This window comes from Colias philodice, chromosome 15, assembly GCF_061535455.1.
Source record: "Colias philodice isolate Cphi_HAF_F1 chromosome 15, ilColPhil1 Martin Lab GWU primary, whole genome shotgun sequence".
NCBI lineage: Eukaryota > Metazoa > Arthropoda > Insecta > Lepidoptera > Pieridae > Colias > Colias philodice.
Window position 1 is genome coordinate 9375123 of NC_143100.1, and position 18732 is coordinate 9393854.

Here is an 18732-nt window from a genome sequence, read left to right on the forward strand (position 1 = left end):
GGTTGCTTATTTTCTAAATTCTTGAAGAAAAAAACTTTTATATTTTCTGAATTTTAAATTATATGACCTTACCTAGTGCATAAGCTATTAAAAAATAGAATTCGGTCTACTGAATTGTTAGAAAATCAAGATGTCGGAAACAATACAAACTTTGGAAGTGAAAGCATTGTTCTTGGCAAGTCGTTGAATCTAGGAAAATGAATGTATTGTAAAAGCTTTCAGCATTCCAATTGATTTCCAGAATGTGCAGGAATGAAAGTTCCCAAGAACTTTTAACTTCGTAATATTCAAGAATGGCATTTTATTTGGAAATTTCCTAAGCTTTTAGGTTCATGGAATTAAAGTCCATAAATGAATTATGATATGATTATGATGTGATGATGTGATGATAATGTTATTAAATAACATTATTAAATTATTTGAACGGTGTACCTTAATTTATATTTAACGCCAATAAATGGTGTATCCTTAGAAAATAGAAGTGGCCAATATGTTGTTCCTATAAAGAATTTAAAAACATCAACTATTTCTCTAAATAAAAAGTAAAATTATTTTTTTTATAATTATTAGGTCATACAGACAATATTTCAATATCCCCATTAATATTCCCAAGCGTCGACGCGCATTTAATATTGTTCGTATGAAGCTCTCAATTGTGTGTCATGGCATTCCAGTGGAGAATTAGTAGCCATGATATTGCTTTATTACTCATGAATACTGTTGTATCTTAAACTTTAAATTCATTTAAAACAATTATCTTTACATATTGTATGAGTATTATAATTTTCTAAATAATTGCACAATGGTCCTCATTCAAATCTATTTCAATACGTAAGTAATTTGCGCAGCCGTCATCATTGTCTATAATCTAGGTGCTTAAAATGCAAGGCTTCACATCGAGGCAATGTGTAATTTAAACCTATGAGAAGTACCCACACAACCTTCGTAGAAACTACTTTATTTTTTCTTCATATCTTTTCATTTAAAATGCCTTTTGTGTTCTCAGAAACATTTTTAAGGGCAGACATTATTAAGATGTGACGTGAACCTGTTATAAACAAGAGTAGGTATGTAAATTAATCTTAAATGCATGACGGTACTTGAATACTAGGTTTATATTATGTTTTGTAGAAAAATGAGTATGAGTTAAATCTCTTATGCTTATGAATGAGAAAAAAATATGATAGCAAAAAACTAACTTTTCTCACTAGATGAAGTTGGTGACGTATCGATTTGTATTTGTATTCTATCTGTAGAAATTTGTTTAACTATAACTTCATTAATATGAAACCAGAACTAAGCCTGTACTACTAAATATAAAATATGTATTATTATCGTGCTTCAAATATAGTTTATTAAATTATGTTTACCAATATTCAACGATGGGAAAATATGGTCATACGTGATTTATGGACGTTTGCTTTCCAAATAACGGCGAGCTATAAATCAAATCCAGTATTAATTTATTGATATTTTTATTCGTTTTTACTTTATGAATTGGGTCAGTTATGAAAAAAATTTTCATGCTCCTGCCCATAAAGAAATGCAAATATTGTGATGCGTTTATTTTTGTTTAAAAATTGTAAGCTGACGTATTGTTTTCATAATATTTTATTTTCCCTATTTAAAACGAAGTATAAAATTTTAATTTAAATAAAACGAATTATGTGTATCAACCAATACATTTAAAGAACACAGCTTAGCATGGCGTTACAATAGATACTCATAAATGCAGCCACGCAAACGGCAAAATACTGAAATCTTAGAGTGAAATCATAACAAGAAAATTCAAAGGCAAATGACGTAATTTATCCGGATGTGGAACTAACGACTTTTTCGGGATGAGGACTGATGCTATGAATGATATTCGCTAGATATGGTTTATTCAAGCCTCATGTACTTTCAATAAACACAATTTTGAATACCAACGAATGAAACGAATTTCAGTGTATTTCAGTTATAGGTAATAACTAGTGTTGAAATATTTAAAATCTGATTGTTCAGTTCCTTACTTTGATTTTATTTTTATTGAGCAATATTATCTACATAAGTCGTAAAGACGAGATTATTATGATTGAGATGACTTATGTATTATAGAACTTTTTTTTACTATAAGTACTTGACTATTTACTGTGTTCTTTCTCATTTAAATATCGATTATATTTTGCAAAAACAAGTAGGTAGGTATTTTTCTTGACTTGTGATGTTTATTTCAATCTTTTCATGTTGTTTAAATTTATTGTCTTTTTTACCTACCACAAACCATTCCTTATCATCATCTTCTTCTCGTTCCCTTTTTTCGGCTTCCAAGCTTTCCAAGTCCACAGAAAACTCCACATTCTGCATTTAAATCTCCTCACTCATAGTACTACCACAGTATTACGGAAGTGAATGTACTTGTGCAGAGAAACGGAGGGGAACTGGCGGGTTGTCGGGCGACGCGGGCCGCGTAAGGCAAACACGCTTAGTTTGCCTTACCTAGCGCGAAAGGACGACGCAGTCGTATTTTTTGTGTAATAATTTTATTATACATAGGTACTTACATATTCTATTATGGCGCGCACAAACTGTTCCGTTTACGGATGTAAATCTACATTGAAATCCCGTATGGAAACAATATTTCAGAAAGATTGTATTAATTGTATCTGTTGAATTAAAATCAAAGCGATGTATATGTTGTCCTCATTATTTTCTACTCAGATTGTACATCCCAATGCGAATGCATTACTTAGTTAAATGTTATAATATACAATTAAGAACATCCAAAAATAAAGTGTCCACGTACATAATATTTAGCAGTGCAATATCTGTAATTAATAATTATATATTTATGAACAAATAATTACATCAGATTTAATAATCGCAATTATTTTGAATGTACTTAAGAATAAATGATTTCATCATAATATTAATAATCACAATTGTTTTGTGGTGCCACTGGTGGCGGCATCGCGCGACATCAAAGGCGTTTCCTTACTGTAGGAAATAATATTGTAATACTGTGGTACTACTGCATCGCAACATTGTAAGATCGTATTAGCTATTAATTATAAGATACTTATGCGCAAACGCATTAGTTTCATCCTTCGGCGTATGGCCGCTAGGCATAAAACCCAACAGCAATCGAACCGAGCGAGCAGCAGCAATTGTAACACGTAAACAAGTTATGACTAATAATTGCTATCTTCGCATATACCTACCTCGTACGGATACAGACACGAGACTCAACTACCTACTTTAATTTTTTGCTTCGGTATCTATTGTAGATCACGCCCCAAGTATTATTTAAAAAAAATTCAATGTATTTTATTATATGTATGTATAATAAACGCGTTTCATTAAAAAAACGAATCTTAAATGGCGTCCAAAGCTGACTTTGACAGATGGTAGGGTCAGCAAAAAAGAAAATAAAAATAACGTAAATTGATAATTATTTTATTTATTATTTTAATTTGTTTGTTGACAAACTATTTTTTTATGGTATTTGACATTTGTTTATTTATATTTGATATTTACGTATACAGACTGCAACAAAATCCCCATAATACTCGTAATGAGCCCATAAAACTGAACAACTTTTCCCAAAGAACATATTATGTCAAATCCCAATAAAATATTATTTACTATCGCATACCTCCTAATTGTCATTGTAAATGTTGGATGAAAACTATTATAGGGAAAATCAAAAACATTTTAGTGATTTTTACTTTACCCTATTTTTTATGCATACCGTACGGCCGTGTGTAAGCGAGGAAATGATAAGCGACGCCACTTAAGATTCGTTTCTCTAATTAAACGGGTTTTATATAGATATGGAATAGGAAAAACTATAAAACGTTGAAGCACAAGGCTCACAGCTTCATCGTATTTCAAGTATTCTCATTGTAACTCGACAGCGATTTAAAAAATTCGCAATACAATTTTCTTTCCGAGGAGCTTACGTAAGACCTTTGTTGTTTTATCTCGTTCGTAATAAATCGGAGCGAATAAAAGACGGCAAAAGTTTAAATCTGCACAACAAAAGGCTTAAGGCGTGTTTCAAAATAGAAGAAGCCAGATTCCTTGTGGGAAGTGTTAGCAATGCCTCAAACGTAAGTATTATCAAATGATAATATGCTGGCTTGAGTTTATTACTGTTTCTTTTCGACAATTTTAATTTTATCATATTTGATATTAATGAAGAGGAACGAAGGGCTCTTAGATCGAGCCTATGCGCGCAATTAAGTACTTGTTACAAATTAATTACATTTTTTTAACGATTCCATTACTATAAGGAGCATAAGCTTACATTGCAAAACTACAATTCAATTGCAATTTAATAATATGGTTGTCATATCATAAAATCAGAAGATAATTTGAATTTCAGGGGATTTTTACATTTCAACCTTCACAAACTATACGTCTCTTGGGACAGACCCAGTTTATCTTCATAGAGAACCCGAATTCATACATATATTTAATTATGTGTAAATTCTCTGTCATGTAAACTATAACTAAGGGTAAACTGGCATATTAAAGAGATTTGACCCTTGATTTGCTTGGTTGGTCTACCCGAGATATTAAATACTGTGGAATTCATTTCGAAAGGGTTTTCTAAATATTTTGATAGCCCAAGTTATAACATGAGGCATTCAGAACATTATTTACCAGACTTTGTTTATTAAACACGTGTATATTGACGTCCTTCAACTGAATTATGGTGTAATTAACTGAGAACGTTTTTAGTGTAACTCAGATTTAATGAAATGTGTATTTTGTTCTAAATGAAAAGCGGTAGGTATCAATAAGAGTATTAAAATTGTAAAAGACAATTAGCGATACATTTAACTTAATTTTCCCCTGTTGCTTTCTACATCTAAATTTAGAATAGTTTATGTATCCTAGAGTTCGTGCAAAACAATTGTTGGTCATAAAAATATATTATTTTCTATCTTGAATTATTAAGCGAAGTACAATTTGTTTCTTTAATGCTCTAATAAGTACGGGACATAAAATATAGCTATAGCCGTCTCACTTAGCACTATTGCTACTCCGTTATACGACTGCAGTGGATATGAATTTCAAAGCCATCTCTATTCAAATTACGGAACAATAATAAAACCGAATAGAGCGCTTGGTCGGCAACCGATTATTTTCTCGACTCTAAAAACTCTGCACAGGTAATCGTTTACAGTTTTCATACATTTCACAAATATTATTCATTAGTATAGGCTTAGTATAATTGCTAAATTCGACGAAGAACTCGGTGGTTGTCGTTGTTATTATGATATTTTATATATTGAAAATGCTGTAATTATTATTAAGGTAATACCAATATTTGCTATTATCAGACATGTCTAAATAATAGCTAATATTTGGATATATTCTTAGAAAAACACATTCAATCAAACATAGAAACTGCCTACACTTGCTTTTGATTGCTTGTATGTGGATCTTGATAAAAAGGCTAGGTAGGTACTTCATGTGCCATCGTCTCTTATGTCCCAATATAGACATTAATAGAAAAAAATCCTATTTGAGTGTAAATTTCATTCACATTAGGTACATATGATAAGCCGATAACAATAAGGATGATAACATTAACATTAACATATTTAATACTAATGTTATCTAATTCAGCCTAATCATTGGGTACCGTTACTCCTAGACATTAATTAGGTTCTTACCTGTATTTGCGTAATAATTGTTACTTTGTTAGCCGCGAATTATTTTAAGTCTTAATTAACTTTTAAAATAAGCTTGATTTTATCAATTGTTATTATTTTTCGTATCTTTTTAACTTTTTGACACAATCTTAACAATCAAGGTTTTAAATGTCACACAAAATTGATCTTATCTAAATCAGATGAAATTTTCCATTAGATATGAGTTGATATCGATGTCTGAGAATCATTTCCCGGGGGGGATACATTCTAGAACAATGATCGCGACATAGTATGACCCCTTGCTCATACTATGGAAATGTGCATTTCCTCTTTTTCCTTTCAGCTTGTGAGCTTGCAGTTGTATTGGTATTAGGGATGTAACGATACATGATTTTGCCGATACGATACCGATACCGATATTTGTAGTAATGTATCGGCGATACCGATACCGATATCGATGGCTTGGTAGAAAAATAAATAGTGAATTATGCATAAAAAGTTACCAACATTTAACAGAGACAACTGTTAATCGTATTCTTTTAAATAAAAATGCCAAATCAAAAAACAACAAAACCATTTATTTTAGTATTATTATTTTACGAAGTCAGTTAAACTTTAAGTAATACACATACAATCAGTACCTAATAAAAGTTTACTATTGGTAGAGTTTTTTCAGAAAACAAAGTGCGCACGCGCGGGCGGCCTCCCGCATCGTTCATTGGGTGCGGGTTTTTGAATTATTTGATATCAAAAAAATTGGTTGTTTGTAAAGTAGGTTTACGATCGAGATGTTTACGTGATAACATAATGCAGTGGCAGCGCTCGAGATGAAACGGGAGATCGGTCCGTCTCTCTCTCGTTATACCTGCGATCGCGCTCGTGAGGTTTTGGTGTGACACAAGTTTATGAACATGTCATCCGACTAAAACGATTTTAAAAACGTTATCACGTTAAAAAATAAAAATTAAAAAAATTCAAAATTATTTATTTCTTTCCTTTACATAAACAAATTTGTGATTGGAACACTCCTAGTAAGCAAATAAAATGCTTGTGCAGGAGGTTCCGCTCTTCCTTAACATTATTACAGAAACAGAAATAAAACAATATGAATGAATACAATGCAAAAACATAAAAGAAAAGAAAGAATTTAATAAAAAAATATCGGTATCGGTTGATTTATTATCGGCGATACCGATATATCGGTATCGGTATCGGTATCGTTACATCCCTAATTGGTATCTATGATGGTCTTCTCTATTCTTCCCGATGTTTTTTAAACATTTTTGTAACACATGGTTGTGCATTAGTAGATATGATAAACTGGATCTGTACAAAATAAAGGCATTTTGTATTTGCCTGTTATTAAATCTACATCTTATTATACATGCTTAGTATAATGACACAGTCTTTATACATTTTTAAAATATAACATTAATAAATTTGTTTCAAGTTTTTCTACATTCTTCTATATAAGAGAATTGCACAATATTTATGCGACTGGACTGGACGTGCCTTCATTCGAACAATGTAGATTAAGCTTATTGAAAATCCCTTTTTCTTTTATTCAGCACTTTATGATCCTTACAGGATGAAGCGTAGGTATAAGAGAGCTAGAACAGACGACATATTAAGCAATATTAAAATAAAATCTTTAACGTTGAGTGGATCCTGGTGCTTCCCCAAAAAAATAATTTAATTATTATAAATTCATTCAATTTGTTCATTTTCTAAAGTTGAAAAGGAAAAGTAGTGATTAACATTTTTTTTACCCTAATACATAATACCAATGCCACGAACCAAACCGCTAATAAAATAAATTTAAACAATCAAAACTCCTAAACAAATTCAAAATCAGAAGGTCAATAAAACTACAATGAGCGAAACCGGTCAGCTGATATAACCCTTTAACTAAAACGCTCCAAAATTTCGGCAACCGCTATAAATATCACACGACACACACGCTTCACGTTGCCGAGAGAACACTCGTCTGAACGATAATATTATACATGTTGTTAAAAACAAGATAATAAACATGCAAACGTTGAGACGCGCGGTGATTTTTAACTATGCTGGAACACAAACTGTTAGGTAAGTTTTGATATTATTTTATCATTGGTTAACTATCTTCTTAACGAATAACCTATTAGGTATACTTTGCATTTAATAAATCTGTGGTATCCACTACCAAAACACATATATGTACTACACTACATAAATATATAGCCATTAGCTGGAATTTTACTAGAAGAGAAGATATGTATTGTATATATGTCGGTCTCTTCGACATAATACACCGATAAAATATCTATATTACTTTTTCATTTCTTATAATATATATTGTACAAGAGACAAAAAGCATAAATTAATGAATGCGAAAAGAAAAAAATCTTAAATGACATCCATAAATAAAGTAAACCGGATCTTAATGGAACCGAATGATTATTTTATTTCATAAGTGATTATTTCACACAAATGTGTTATTTACATCACGTCTCAGAGCAAAACAAATATTAATTGTTTACTATAAAACTGAAACATGGACGAAGGGAAGAGAGGCCTTTGCCCAGCAGTGGGACAGCCATGGCTGAATAATAAAAATAATACAATAGTTAATGGTTTTAATTTATTTAATTTTTATTTAATAGATCCATAGCTGTCAAAGCAGCGGTAGTCAATGACAAAAAGACTGATATCAAACCATGGCAAGAAATTCCAGGCCCCTCTTCATTGCCAATAATAGGACAACTGCATCATTTTCTTTTTAGAAGTATGTATCTCAAGTTATTTGCTATTACTCTCAATATTGTAACAAGTCCTTAATCGATAAAAAAATAATTTTAATTATACTTAATATTATTTATGTTAGTTAAGGATTATCTGCAAAATGCACAGATGTACATTGTACGCTACATCTTCTTATATATAAAAATGAATCGCAAAATGTGTTGGTAAGCGCATAACTCGAGAACGGCTGAACCGATTTCGATAATTCTTTTTTTATTATATTCCTTGAAGTACGAGGATGGTTCTTATGTAGAGAAAACGTAAACATGTACCACGGGCGAAGCCGGGGCGGACCGCTAGTAATATAATATAAATCTGTCTGTCTGAAAGTCACAGGGACAAGTAAACAAAACCTTATCAGTACAGCAAATCATTCTTCAACGCCTGTTTATAAATAATAATATAAATAAATAATTATAAATATAATAATAAATGATTTTTCGACGTACAAAGAAAAACGTTTATCTACTTATTGTGTATTTCTTTGTAGGTCATCAAAATTAATCAATAAAAAAAAATACCGAAATTAAATCCATATTCAAATAAAACAACCATGGATAGAAGAAATCAGAAAAAATATTCAAAATAAGCCTGTATAAAAACAGAAACTAATCAAGTTTTTGTTATCGAAATACTGACGCATTACATTTGGAAATTTTAGATTTAGTGAGAGTTTTGAAGATTACATTTTTTGCATATATTAGCACTGGATAAATTCTATAAAGCTGAGACAATTTTACCAAAAATGTAAAATTTTACTGTTTCTGTATTATGGAAGCTTATTGATAAGGGCAAAGTAGAGTAAGACCTACGAAGACCATTCTAAAAGGACGTACCCAAAATCATTTCGTAATATTACCTAAGTACCAATGCACTAATAATTTACCTAAAAATCTATATTTTAGGATCTTTAAGGTCTCAAAAAGAAGTTATTAAGTTTTTATACGAACAGTACGGTCCTCTTGTAAGAATGCAGTTCTTGGGACTACCGGCATTAATCGTTCATGTTACTGATGCTGAAGCAATCGAACAGGTATGGTTTTACGAAATAAAAAGCACAACTAAAATAAAATAATTTATTTTCAAAATACTTTTTCTTATCAAAATTTTCATATTCCAACTGTATGTTTTAAGAAATGTAGTACTGGCTGGGATACCTTTCGTTGATAAATTATATTACCATGCCTTAATAATTGTAATAAATAACGTTAAAATAAAAAATACTTTAAATTAAATTGTTAATAATTTGATACATGCTTTTTAGGTTCTTCGAGGGGAAGATGCTTTACCGGATCGACCCGCATTCAAATCTCTAGAATACTATAGAAAGGAATATAACAAAAATAGAAATCCATCAGAAAGTACAGGGCTAGTTACAGAGTAAGTTTCCTTACTACAACGACATACAATATATTTTGTATACATTGTACCATGTCGTTGTATTTCCTCCATAGTCTTATAAAAAAGTTGCATTTTTGTTGTTAAATTAATATGAAACTTAAGTATGCAATAAAATAAAAAAATAATAATTAGCGATGTACCTACAAATGATTATTTCAGACGAGGAGAAGATTGGAAAAAGATACGGAAAAAAGTAAACCCAATAATGTTGCATCCAAAGAGAGTAAAACTTTACACAAAAATCTTAGACGAAGTAGCTGAGGATATGGTAAGCAGGTAATGTAATCATGATTATAATATAATATGTAATTATCACAAAATTTACTAATTAGAAACGGCATTAAGCTATTATTGTTATTTTCTATATTATAGACAACAGCTTAAGAGATTTTAATCTAAATTATGATAAATATTCGCTGTTTCTACTCACGATTTTTGGGAAATTTTTCGAATACGTTTTTACGTGATAAAAATAATATGCCAAACTGTTTATTCTAGGCTGAAATCAAAACTAAATGATAAAAAAATGGTGGAAGGTGGCATGAGGAGTCATGTAAATTTGTGGTCTTTGGAAGCAGTCGCTGTTGTGGCTCTGGGAAAGAGGCTAAATTGCTTTGATCCAAATCTCCCCCAAGATTCTCCTGTTAGAAAACTCATCAAGAATGTTCAAGAAGTTTTCCATGTGGCTGAAGAACTAGATTTAAAACCCAGTCTTTGGCGGTATTATCCGACACAAATGTTCAAAAAAGCCATGAAAAGTTACGAGGAACAATCAAAGTACGTTTAAAATCGTGTTTAATGATATATTGCAAATACTATTTTTGTTTCTATTATATTATTAAATTCTATTTTCAGTCTAACTCGATATTTTATAAAAGAAAGAATAGAGGAAATTAATAAATGTCCTGTTAGCAACGATGACGATAAGAGTATCTTAGAGAAACTATTGGACATAGATGAAAACACGGCGCATCTGATGGCAGGAGACTCTCTATTTGCTGGAGTAGATACGGTAAATTCGAAATACAGTGAAACTTAAGAATACAAATTTGTCAATAATGTGAAATGAAATACCTATTTGTCAGGATAATGATAGAAGGAAATGGTGATGCATAACATATTTTCACATAAAATCTATGTGAAAACTCACGAATAACTATGAAACAGTGAATGTTATCAGTTATCTCAACCCAAACATAATATTAAACTTAATATTTTAATATTTCTCTACAGGTAGCGAATGTGATGATATCCATATTTTATTATTTGGCTTCAAATCCCGAAAAGCAAAATAAATTAAGGGAAGAAATACTATCTGGGGATCCCAAACAATCATATCTAAAAGCTTGTATAAAAGAAGCATTACGATTGATACCTGTAGTACCAGCCAATTTGAGGAAACTAACAAAGGAATATAATTTATTGGGATATCAGGTGCCAGTTGATGTAAGTTTTTATCGGATTATATTTCGCAAATTATTCACTAGCTAAGATAGCGAATATTTAAGACCTATTGTGTAATAGATATAATACGATTAATACGATTATATGATGACATAATAAACGTATTTCATATTTAAGAATCAGGATTGTTAACACGAAAGAAACATGTCTTATTAAAAATAAAAAATAAAAAATTTTTGTCCTGCAAATTATCACCCTCGATCATTATAATTATAAAAGTTAAAAAGAGCGTGTGTGCCGAGCACCCGTGTCAGAATGAAAGAAAGAAAGAAAGAAAAAAAGCTTTATTGCCAACAAAAACTAAGACTATCTTAACTTAAAAAGTAAACACATATTAGGCAATCGGAACAGACTCAGCCATGCTGTGGGCTAACACCCGAACAGCGCTGATTTTCAGTCTGCCCGCGTATGTCCTACATTTATATAAATACTAATAAAAAATTACATCTATAACTGTTCCTATCAATAAAAATAAAAATAAAAATTCATAAATACAACTACATTCTACATATTGTGTACATATATGCATATAATAAATATTATAAAATAAACAATATTAATAGATATTTAATATACTTACATAGATATTTAAATAATTCAGATAGATAGGTGGGCACATAATATAAATATGTATGGATATATATGGATGGTAATATTGGTAATCAAGAATTATTGTTTTACCTGAATGTTGAGTCTGTTGTCTGCTTGTTCAAGAGTATCTTTTTGAATTTAAACTTGAATGATACATAAGACATACTAAGCTTTAAGGGTGGTGGAAGGTCGTTCCAGATCTTTGAAGCAGAATACTTGAATCCACCCTTAAAACCTGACGTGTGGTGTTTCGGTATGATTAAGGCATTGTCGCTTCTACCTCGTGTATTTTTCGTATGGTACTCTTGAGTCCATGTTAGTTTTTTATAGAGGTAGACAGGAGCCCCAGTGTGCACCAGCCTATGTACCAGACCTGCTAAATGTAACTGCCTACGACCCGCCATCTTGAGGATTTTCTGGCTGTTCAGGTAGGGTGTGATATGCGCACGCTTTGGTATGGCGAAACAGTAACGAGCGCATGCGTTCTGCACTCGCTGAATTGCTCGCTCGGTTTTGGCGTACAGGCGGGGGCCGTAAACGGTATCGCAGTAGTTAAGATGCGACAGAACCAATGATTCTGTCAGCATTACTCTGACGCTCTCTGATAGATCCTGCCTAAGACCATACAGTACTTTCAGTCTGTAGAAGGCATTTCTGATTGTGATGCTTATGTGATCCTCATATTTAAGCTGCCCATCCAAAATCAAGCCGAGATTCCTAACCTTATCCACTCCAACTAATGGTGCATTATTAATTTTTATATTTAAATGAAGGTTTTTTATTTTTTGAATTTGATTTTTTGTACCTAGGATTATGTATTTAGATTTGGACGCGTTAAGAACCAGGGCGTTTTGTTTAGACCATAACGACACTCGTTCTAAATCCTCGTTAATGTGGCGTTCAGTGTCTGTAGAATTCTTGGAATCTATAGGATAATATAGCTGTGTATCGTCGGCATATAAGTGTACCTTACCGTGTTTAATGTGTTCTATGAGATCGGCAGTATACAAAGTGAACAAAACCGGGCTGAGTATAGAGCCCTGAGGACAACCACGCGGAGTCGGTTCCGTTCTCGAGTATTTCAAACTACCCTCATTTTCGGTAACGACAAACTGCTTCCTATCCGACAGATACGATTTGAACCAACCACAAGAATTTGCATTGACACCGTAATATTTTAATTTAGCTAACAAAAGTTCTTTATCGATGGAGTCAAACGCACGAGTGAAATCCAGCAAAATCATAATATTACCCATTCCGTTGTCACTATCTGATATGATGTCATCCGTTACGTGTGCCAAAGCTGTAGCTGTGCCATGCTTCGCTCGAAAACCAGACTGAACATTTGGTAAAATTTGTTCACACTCTATAAATTTGACTAATTGGTTACATACAACTCGCTCAATTATTTTTGATAGTACAGGTAGTATACTGATTGCGCGTAAATCTTTCAGTTCCTTTACCACAGATTTTTTTGGCAGAGGTTTTATTTTAGCGATCTTCCAAGCATCCGGAAATGTTTGGGTAAATATAGAAGTGTTCACCATTAGCGTAATAATTGGAAGAGTTACCGATAGAGTCATCTGTATCATATCAACAGTAATTGTGTCATGACCAGCCGCGTTAGTTTGAATGCCTGAAATTATTTTTTTAACTTGCTCTATTGTACATGGTTTAATGTCAAATTTATTGATGCCGAAACTGTTATGTTCATAAAATTTAATTAAATTTTTATCTATAGTTGGGTCTCCGGGTACTTCTAGAAAGAAATTATTTATAGCATTGGCGTCGTTTAGATATTGCGGTATATTATCTGTTTCCCTATTTTTACCAGTAATCGAAATTTGACGAAGAAAATTCCACATTGCTTGTGGATTACGTTTATTGTTATTCACATACTCAGTGAAGAAAGCCGTTTTTTCTCGTCTCATTGTACTAATGACGGAATTACGTAAATCTTGGTAATAGCGATAGTGTGCGGCATTTTTTGTCTTTCGCGCTCTTATTAGAGCCCTATCTCGCAGTAACATCATTGACCTGACCGTATTTGTGACCCAAGGACGCGGCGATGAATTTATCTTAAATTTCTTCAATGGAGCATGGTTATCAAACAACCTATTTAACAGTTGGTTAAATATGTTTGTCATATCGTTCACATCTTTCGCATATTGTACCGAGTTCCAAGGCAAGGTAACTAAATCTTTATTAAAATCATCTAAATTTATTTTTTTTAACAATCTCGTATATTTATATTTCAGTGGCGGTTTTATTTTTTTTATTTTACATTTAAAGAAAATGAAAGCATGATCACTGAGGTCCTGATTGTGTACAATGTTAATACTTTCACAGACGTCTGGGCTGTCGGTAATAATGAGGTCCAAGAGAGTTTGAGATGTTTTTGAAATCCGAGTGGGTTCCTTAACTAGTTGATATAAGTTCTGCTGTGTCAAAAAAGAGAGGAACTCATTCGCTGCTCCCTTATCTGCTCTCGCTAAATCAACATTAAAGTCGGTCAGTAAGAAAATGTGAGTGCAGTATCCGAATGCGCTCACAGATTCACTAAGAGCATCGATAGCGGCTGCAACTCTCACGCTCTCAGGTCTGTAAGCAGTACCAATTGCGATTCGCCCCACGCCAGCTACCGTCAGTTCGACCCACATCTGTTCCAACACAGCAGGAGGGTGTGCTCGAGTTCGTACTCGCAAGCCTTCACGGATATAGAAACCCACCCCTCCCCCTCGGCCTCCGAGGGGACGAGGTGTGTTTAAGAATTTGTATCCAGGCATGGTGGGAGCAAACTTCTCCATTCCCTCCTTGGTCCATGTCTCATTGAGAGCTAAGACGTCTAGACCATGAGTTTCCAGCATCACCTGTAATTCCTCACAACCTGTAAAAAGAGACTGCACATTCAGTAGTCCCAAGATCAAATTAGTGTTCCGTTTATTATTCATAACAACAATAAATCATAAATCATAACCAAGCCATTGACATAACCGAATAATAGTGAAAAGAAAATAAGGCCGGGGTTCTTGGAATGCATATATAATATTATTATTTTTTTTTTAACAGAAACCGAATTAAAACTTTGTTTGGTACCAAGCGTGTGGATGTAATAATCATTAAAAAGTATATGTTTTGTTGTCTCATGTGATTTGATGAATTGTAAAATGTTAAAAATTTTATAATAAAATATGTAAAAAAATTCAATATTATAGCGTTTAAGTAAAAAGTTGCTGTGGTGGTTATTTGCTAGGAATAGGAACTTATGTTTTGTCGATAGTATTCGAATAAATTGAATGTACATGGCAATATAATACATACAATTAATATACATATATATAATAAATAGTAATAGAGTATAATATTTTAAATTAAAAATACATAAGGTTATATCCAAACTGCTACGTGAAAAAATTATCATTATCATAATAAAAACAAAAGCTGTGGAACTGACCCAAATGTAACATAATAATATCTTAACAACCAAGCTACAATAGAAACATTCTACATTATTATTTAGACGACTTCTGACATTAAGAACATAACTACATAATAATTCTACCAAACAATAATCAGTATAAGTGAAAAGTTTACATAAATAGAAAGACAAAATGTAACATAATAATATCTTAACAACTAAAGCACAATAAAAACATTCTGTATTATTATTTAGAAGATTTCTGACAGTAAGAACATAATTACATAACAATTCTACCAAACAATAATCAGTATTATAAGTTAAAAGTTTACATAAAAAGAAAAACAAGATGTAACACAATATCTTAACAACTAAAGTACAATAAAAATATTCTGTATTATTATTTAGAAGATCTCTGACAGTAAAAACATGATTACATAAAATTCCGCTCAAAAAACAATCAGCATAAGTTATAAGTTTCCATAGGATAACATTAAGAAAAAATACATTTATAATGACATTGAAATTGGTACATTCAGTATTACAACTTAGAACAATATTACTTTTTAACCGTATATAATTTATTAAGTGATAGGTAATGTATTCGCATAAAGAATGCAAGTTGTATTTATATCTCAAACAACATCCGACCGAAAAATTTGGTCTATATCTTTTTCAGTTTGAATGCAATACGACTTTGTATTACTGTCGCGACGAGCATATATACGACCACCTCGTGTCCAAGTGTAACGCCAATTCATCATTGAGCCCTTCTGGCGAGCCAAATAAAAAAGTTTGCGATTATAACGAGTTAAATGTTCATTTATGTAAAAACGGCGGGGCTCCCCGCTGAGGTTAGTACCGGAGGTGTCGGCCCCGCGGTGTACACGTGCTGCCCGTAGTAAATCATCTCGTAGTGATCGTCGCGATAAGCGTAGTACGATGGGGCGCGGGCGGGGGGGGCTATTAGAAGTATTGGATAAAACATCATCTCGAGTACGACGCGTCCCAATTCGCTGCGCACTGACAATGTCGCGTTCCTCCAAAGTAAGGCCGATTTTGCGTGCGAGTGTCATAGAAACATGTATGAGATTTTCACCACCCTGTTCTGGAAGACCTGTTATTTCTAGATCATTGAGTAGGTTAGCCTGTTCGGCTTCATTGGTGCGTCTTTCGAGCTGCGCAACCGTTTCAAGCAAGGTGTTATAGTTTTCAGTGTGGTTTTGCATTGTTACCATCCGATCTTCTAAACTTGAAATTCGGTTCTCTGCCTCATCGAGCCTTTTATTAATTTGTAAAATCGCGGAGGACAGTTGTGACATATCCCGGCGAAAATTGGATAAATCTGAACGCAAAAGTTTAATTTCTTGCATCAGCGATGGTGTGTTTTGGTGTGTATCAGCGTCCATAACAAGATCATCTTCTTGAGAGCATAAAGTGTCGGCAGGTTTTGTAAGTGTTACTTTACAATTATTGCAGTGCCATTTTGGATTAAGTCGCGATTTAGGACTCAAACACTGCTTATGAAATACAATACCGCATTTATTGCATTTGACGCCATCTGTTGCCGCATAGAACTTTCCGCAAGTAGAACACTTATTAGCCATTATTGATATTTTATCTCTTTGACTTTCAATGATAGTTACGTTGCAGTCCGTAAGATGTCAGCGATACAATGCTAAATTCTTAGTTAATTGTATTTTATTAGTTATTGTAAAACTATATCTTCAGATGATTATGAACGGTTTTTGAAACTATTAGGAATATAATAAACACGGCGTTAGTTTGCTTTGGGAAAGTTCAATCAAAACAAACAAATAGTTGCGGGTGTAACGGCTTGTCAAAATCAGCTGAACGAACAGATGATTTGAAAATACACTTATGAAGCACAATTCACTGCACACATTTAGTAATTAACTCAGTATACTTCAGTCGGTACGAAGTAACACCAAAATTCGGCACTTTATTTAACTTGTAATGTCCAAAATATAAATTTTCCAAATAAGTAAACACAAAGACGTACTGTCACTCAAACCGCCCGTGACGTCCGATTCCCGACGATTTTGGTCTCTTTGAATGATTCAAAGAGACCAAAATCGTCGCCTTACTCCATGCCATGACGGTATTGCCATGACGCGACGTTGACATCTTAGCACCTAAAGAAGTTTCACTTCAAAAACTTTTATCCAACTAAACTGAGCAAAAATAAAAACCGTCATATTTTTATTCACAGACCTTTGCCATACTAAACCACGAGGTCCTCTGCAAGCAAGATAAACATTTCCCTCGTGCGAGTGAATTCATTCCGGAGAGATGGATTGTTGACAAAAGTGATCCTCTACATTATAGCAGCGCACATCCCTTCGTTTATAATCCCTTTGGTTTTGGAACTCGCAGTTGTATTGGTAATATGTTCTAAAAATAATTTGGAGATAGTTTCAGATTTTAATTTGTCATTTGTATATTCTTCGAATGTTTCCAAATATTACGGAATGTTCTTAATTTGTAATGTACCTTTTTATTCTTCAAGATGGTCAATATCGTTAGAAATTATAATTATTGTCTTTGTTCATTGAACCAATTTTGCAAAAGGCACCTAGTCCTGCATCTACGCAAACTATTTTTCTATAAATTCAAGTTGTTGAATTTAAAAAAATGTTTCAAGCTTTGGTTACTGATCGTAATTATTTTTTTTCAGGGAGGCGTATAGCACAATTAGAAATGGAGTCACTTGTTCACAAAATGTTCAGTAGTTTCCACTTAGAATGGCACGGACCTCCCGCTAAAGTAGACGTTGCAATATCTAACTATATTGTTGGGGATTTGCCTTTTACTCTTAAAGAGTTGTGAATATTAAATAATAATTTATGATAGTTAATTTATTTCTATAAAAATAAATTTGTGCTTACATTTCTTATGAAGTGACTTGTAAATAGCTCAATAACTCTTATTTAGATATAATGGGAAATTATTTACTTATATTTTAAATAAAGGTGAATACATTTTTTTTTAGTTTATCACTTAAAATGGTTTTACTCAAAATTTTCATCAGGATAATACAAAAAATAGTCAGATATTATGTACCTACCTATGAAACGCTATTAATCACGAAAATGTAACTTTACATCCCATTATAAAAAATATGAGGTGTATCTTTTGACGAGCAACCAAACGGAATAAAAAATAATTAATATTGTTATCATTCATCAACTGAAGTCATACGCAAGCTGCTTAATAATTTTGTTTCCTTATGAGAAAAGTTGATTTTCATTTCTTGTAGCATCTTCTATTAATTAAATTTAGTTAATGAAAAGTGAATAAAGATGAGTAAGTTACATTTTAAAATTTTAATAGGAAAGTAGTGGAAAGTAAGCTTCATAAAATATATCTTCAACTAGTAAAAAGGATGCTTTTTTTGTATACAATTTG

The 18732-nt window shown here is 32.4% G+C and overlaps 1 protein-coding gene across 3 annotated transcripts; it reads left to right on the forward strand.

The window, feature by feature from the left end:
- Positions 1–3839: 3839 nt before the first annotated feature.
- Positions 3840–18310, forward strand: LOC149482441 (cytochrome P450 CYP12A2-like). 3 transcript variants are annotated; one of them, XM_089703855.1, is made up of 10 exons: positions 3840–4091; positions 8291–8412; positions 9335–9462; positions 9694–9809; positions 9990–10106; positions 10329–10607; positions 10686–10842; positions 11064–11276; positions 17537–17708; positions 18002–18310. In XM_089703855.1, exons 1-10 carry the CDS (start codon positions 4081–4083, stop codon positions 18151–18153), a joined length of 1467 nt encoding a protein of 488 aa, XP_089559981.1. In that variant the 5' UTR covers positions 3840–4080; the 3' UTR covers positions 18154–18310. The 3 variants fall into 3 exon arrangements, with proteins under 3 accessions (XP_089559981.1, XP_089559982.1, XP_089559983.1); XM_089703857.1 differs by lacking the exon at positions 3840–4091 and adding an exon at positions 7485–7733; XM_089703856.1 differs by lacking the exon at positions 8291–8412.
- Positions 18311–18732: the final 422 nt, after the last annotated feature.

Coding starts and splice junctions, on each gene's coding strand:
- LOC149482441 (XM_089703857.1), top strand. CDS start 7,678: ATGCAAACGTTGAGACGCGCGGTGATTTTTAACTATGCTGGAACACAA. Junction 7,734..8,290: donor GCTGGAACACAAACTGTTAG/GTAAGTTTTGAT, acceptor TTTATTTAATAG/ATCCATAGCTGTCAAAGCAG. Junction 17,709..18,001: donor TGGAACTCGCAGTTGTATTG/GTAATATGTTCT, acceptor ATTTTTTTTCAG/GGAGGCGTATAGCACAATTA.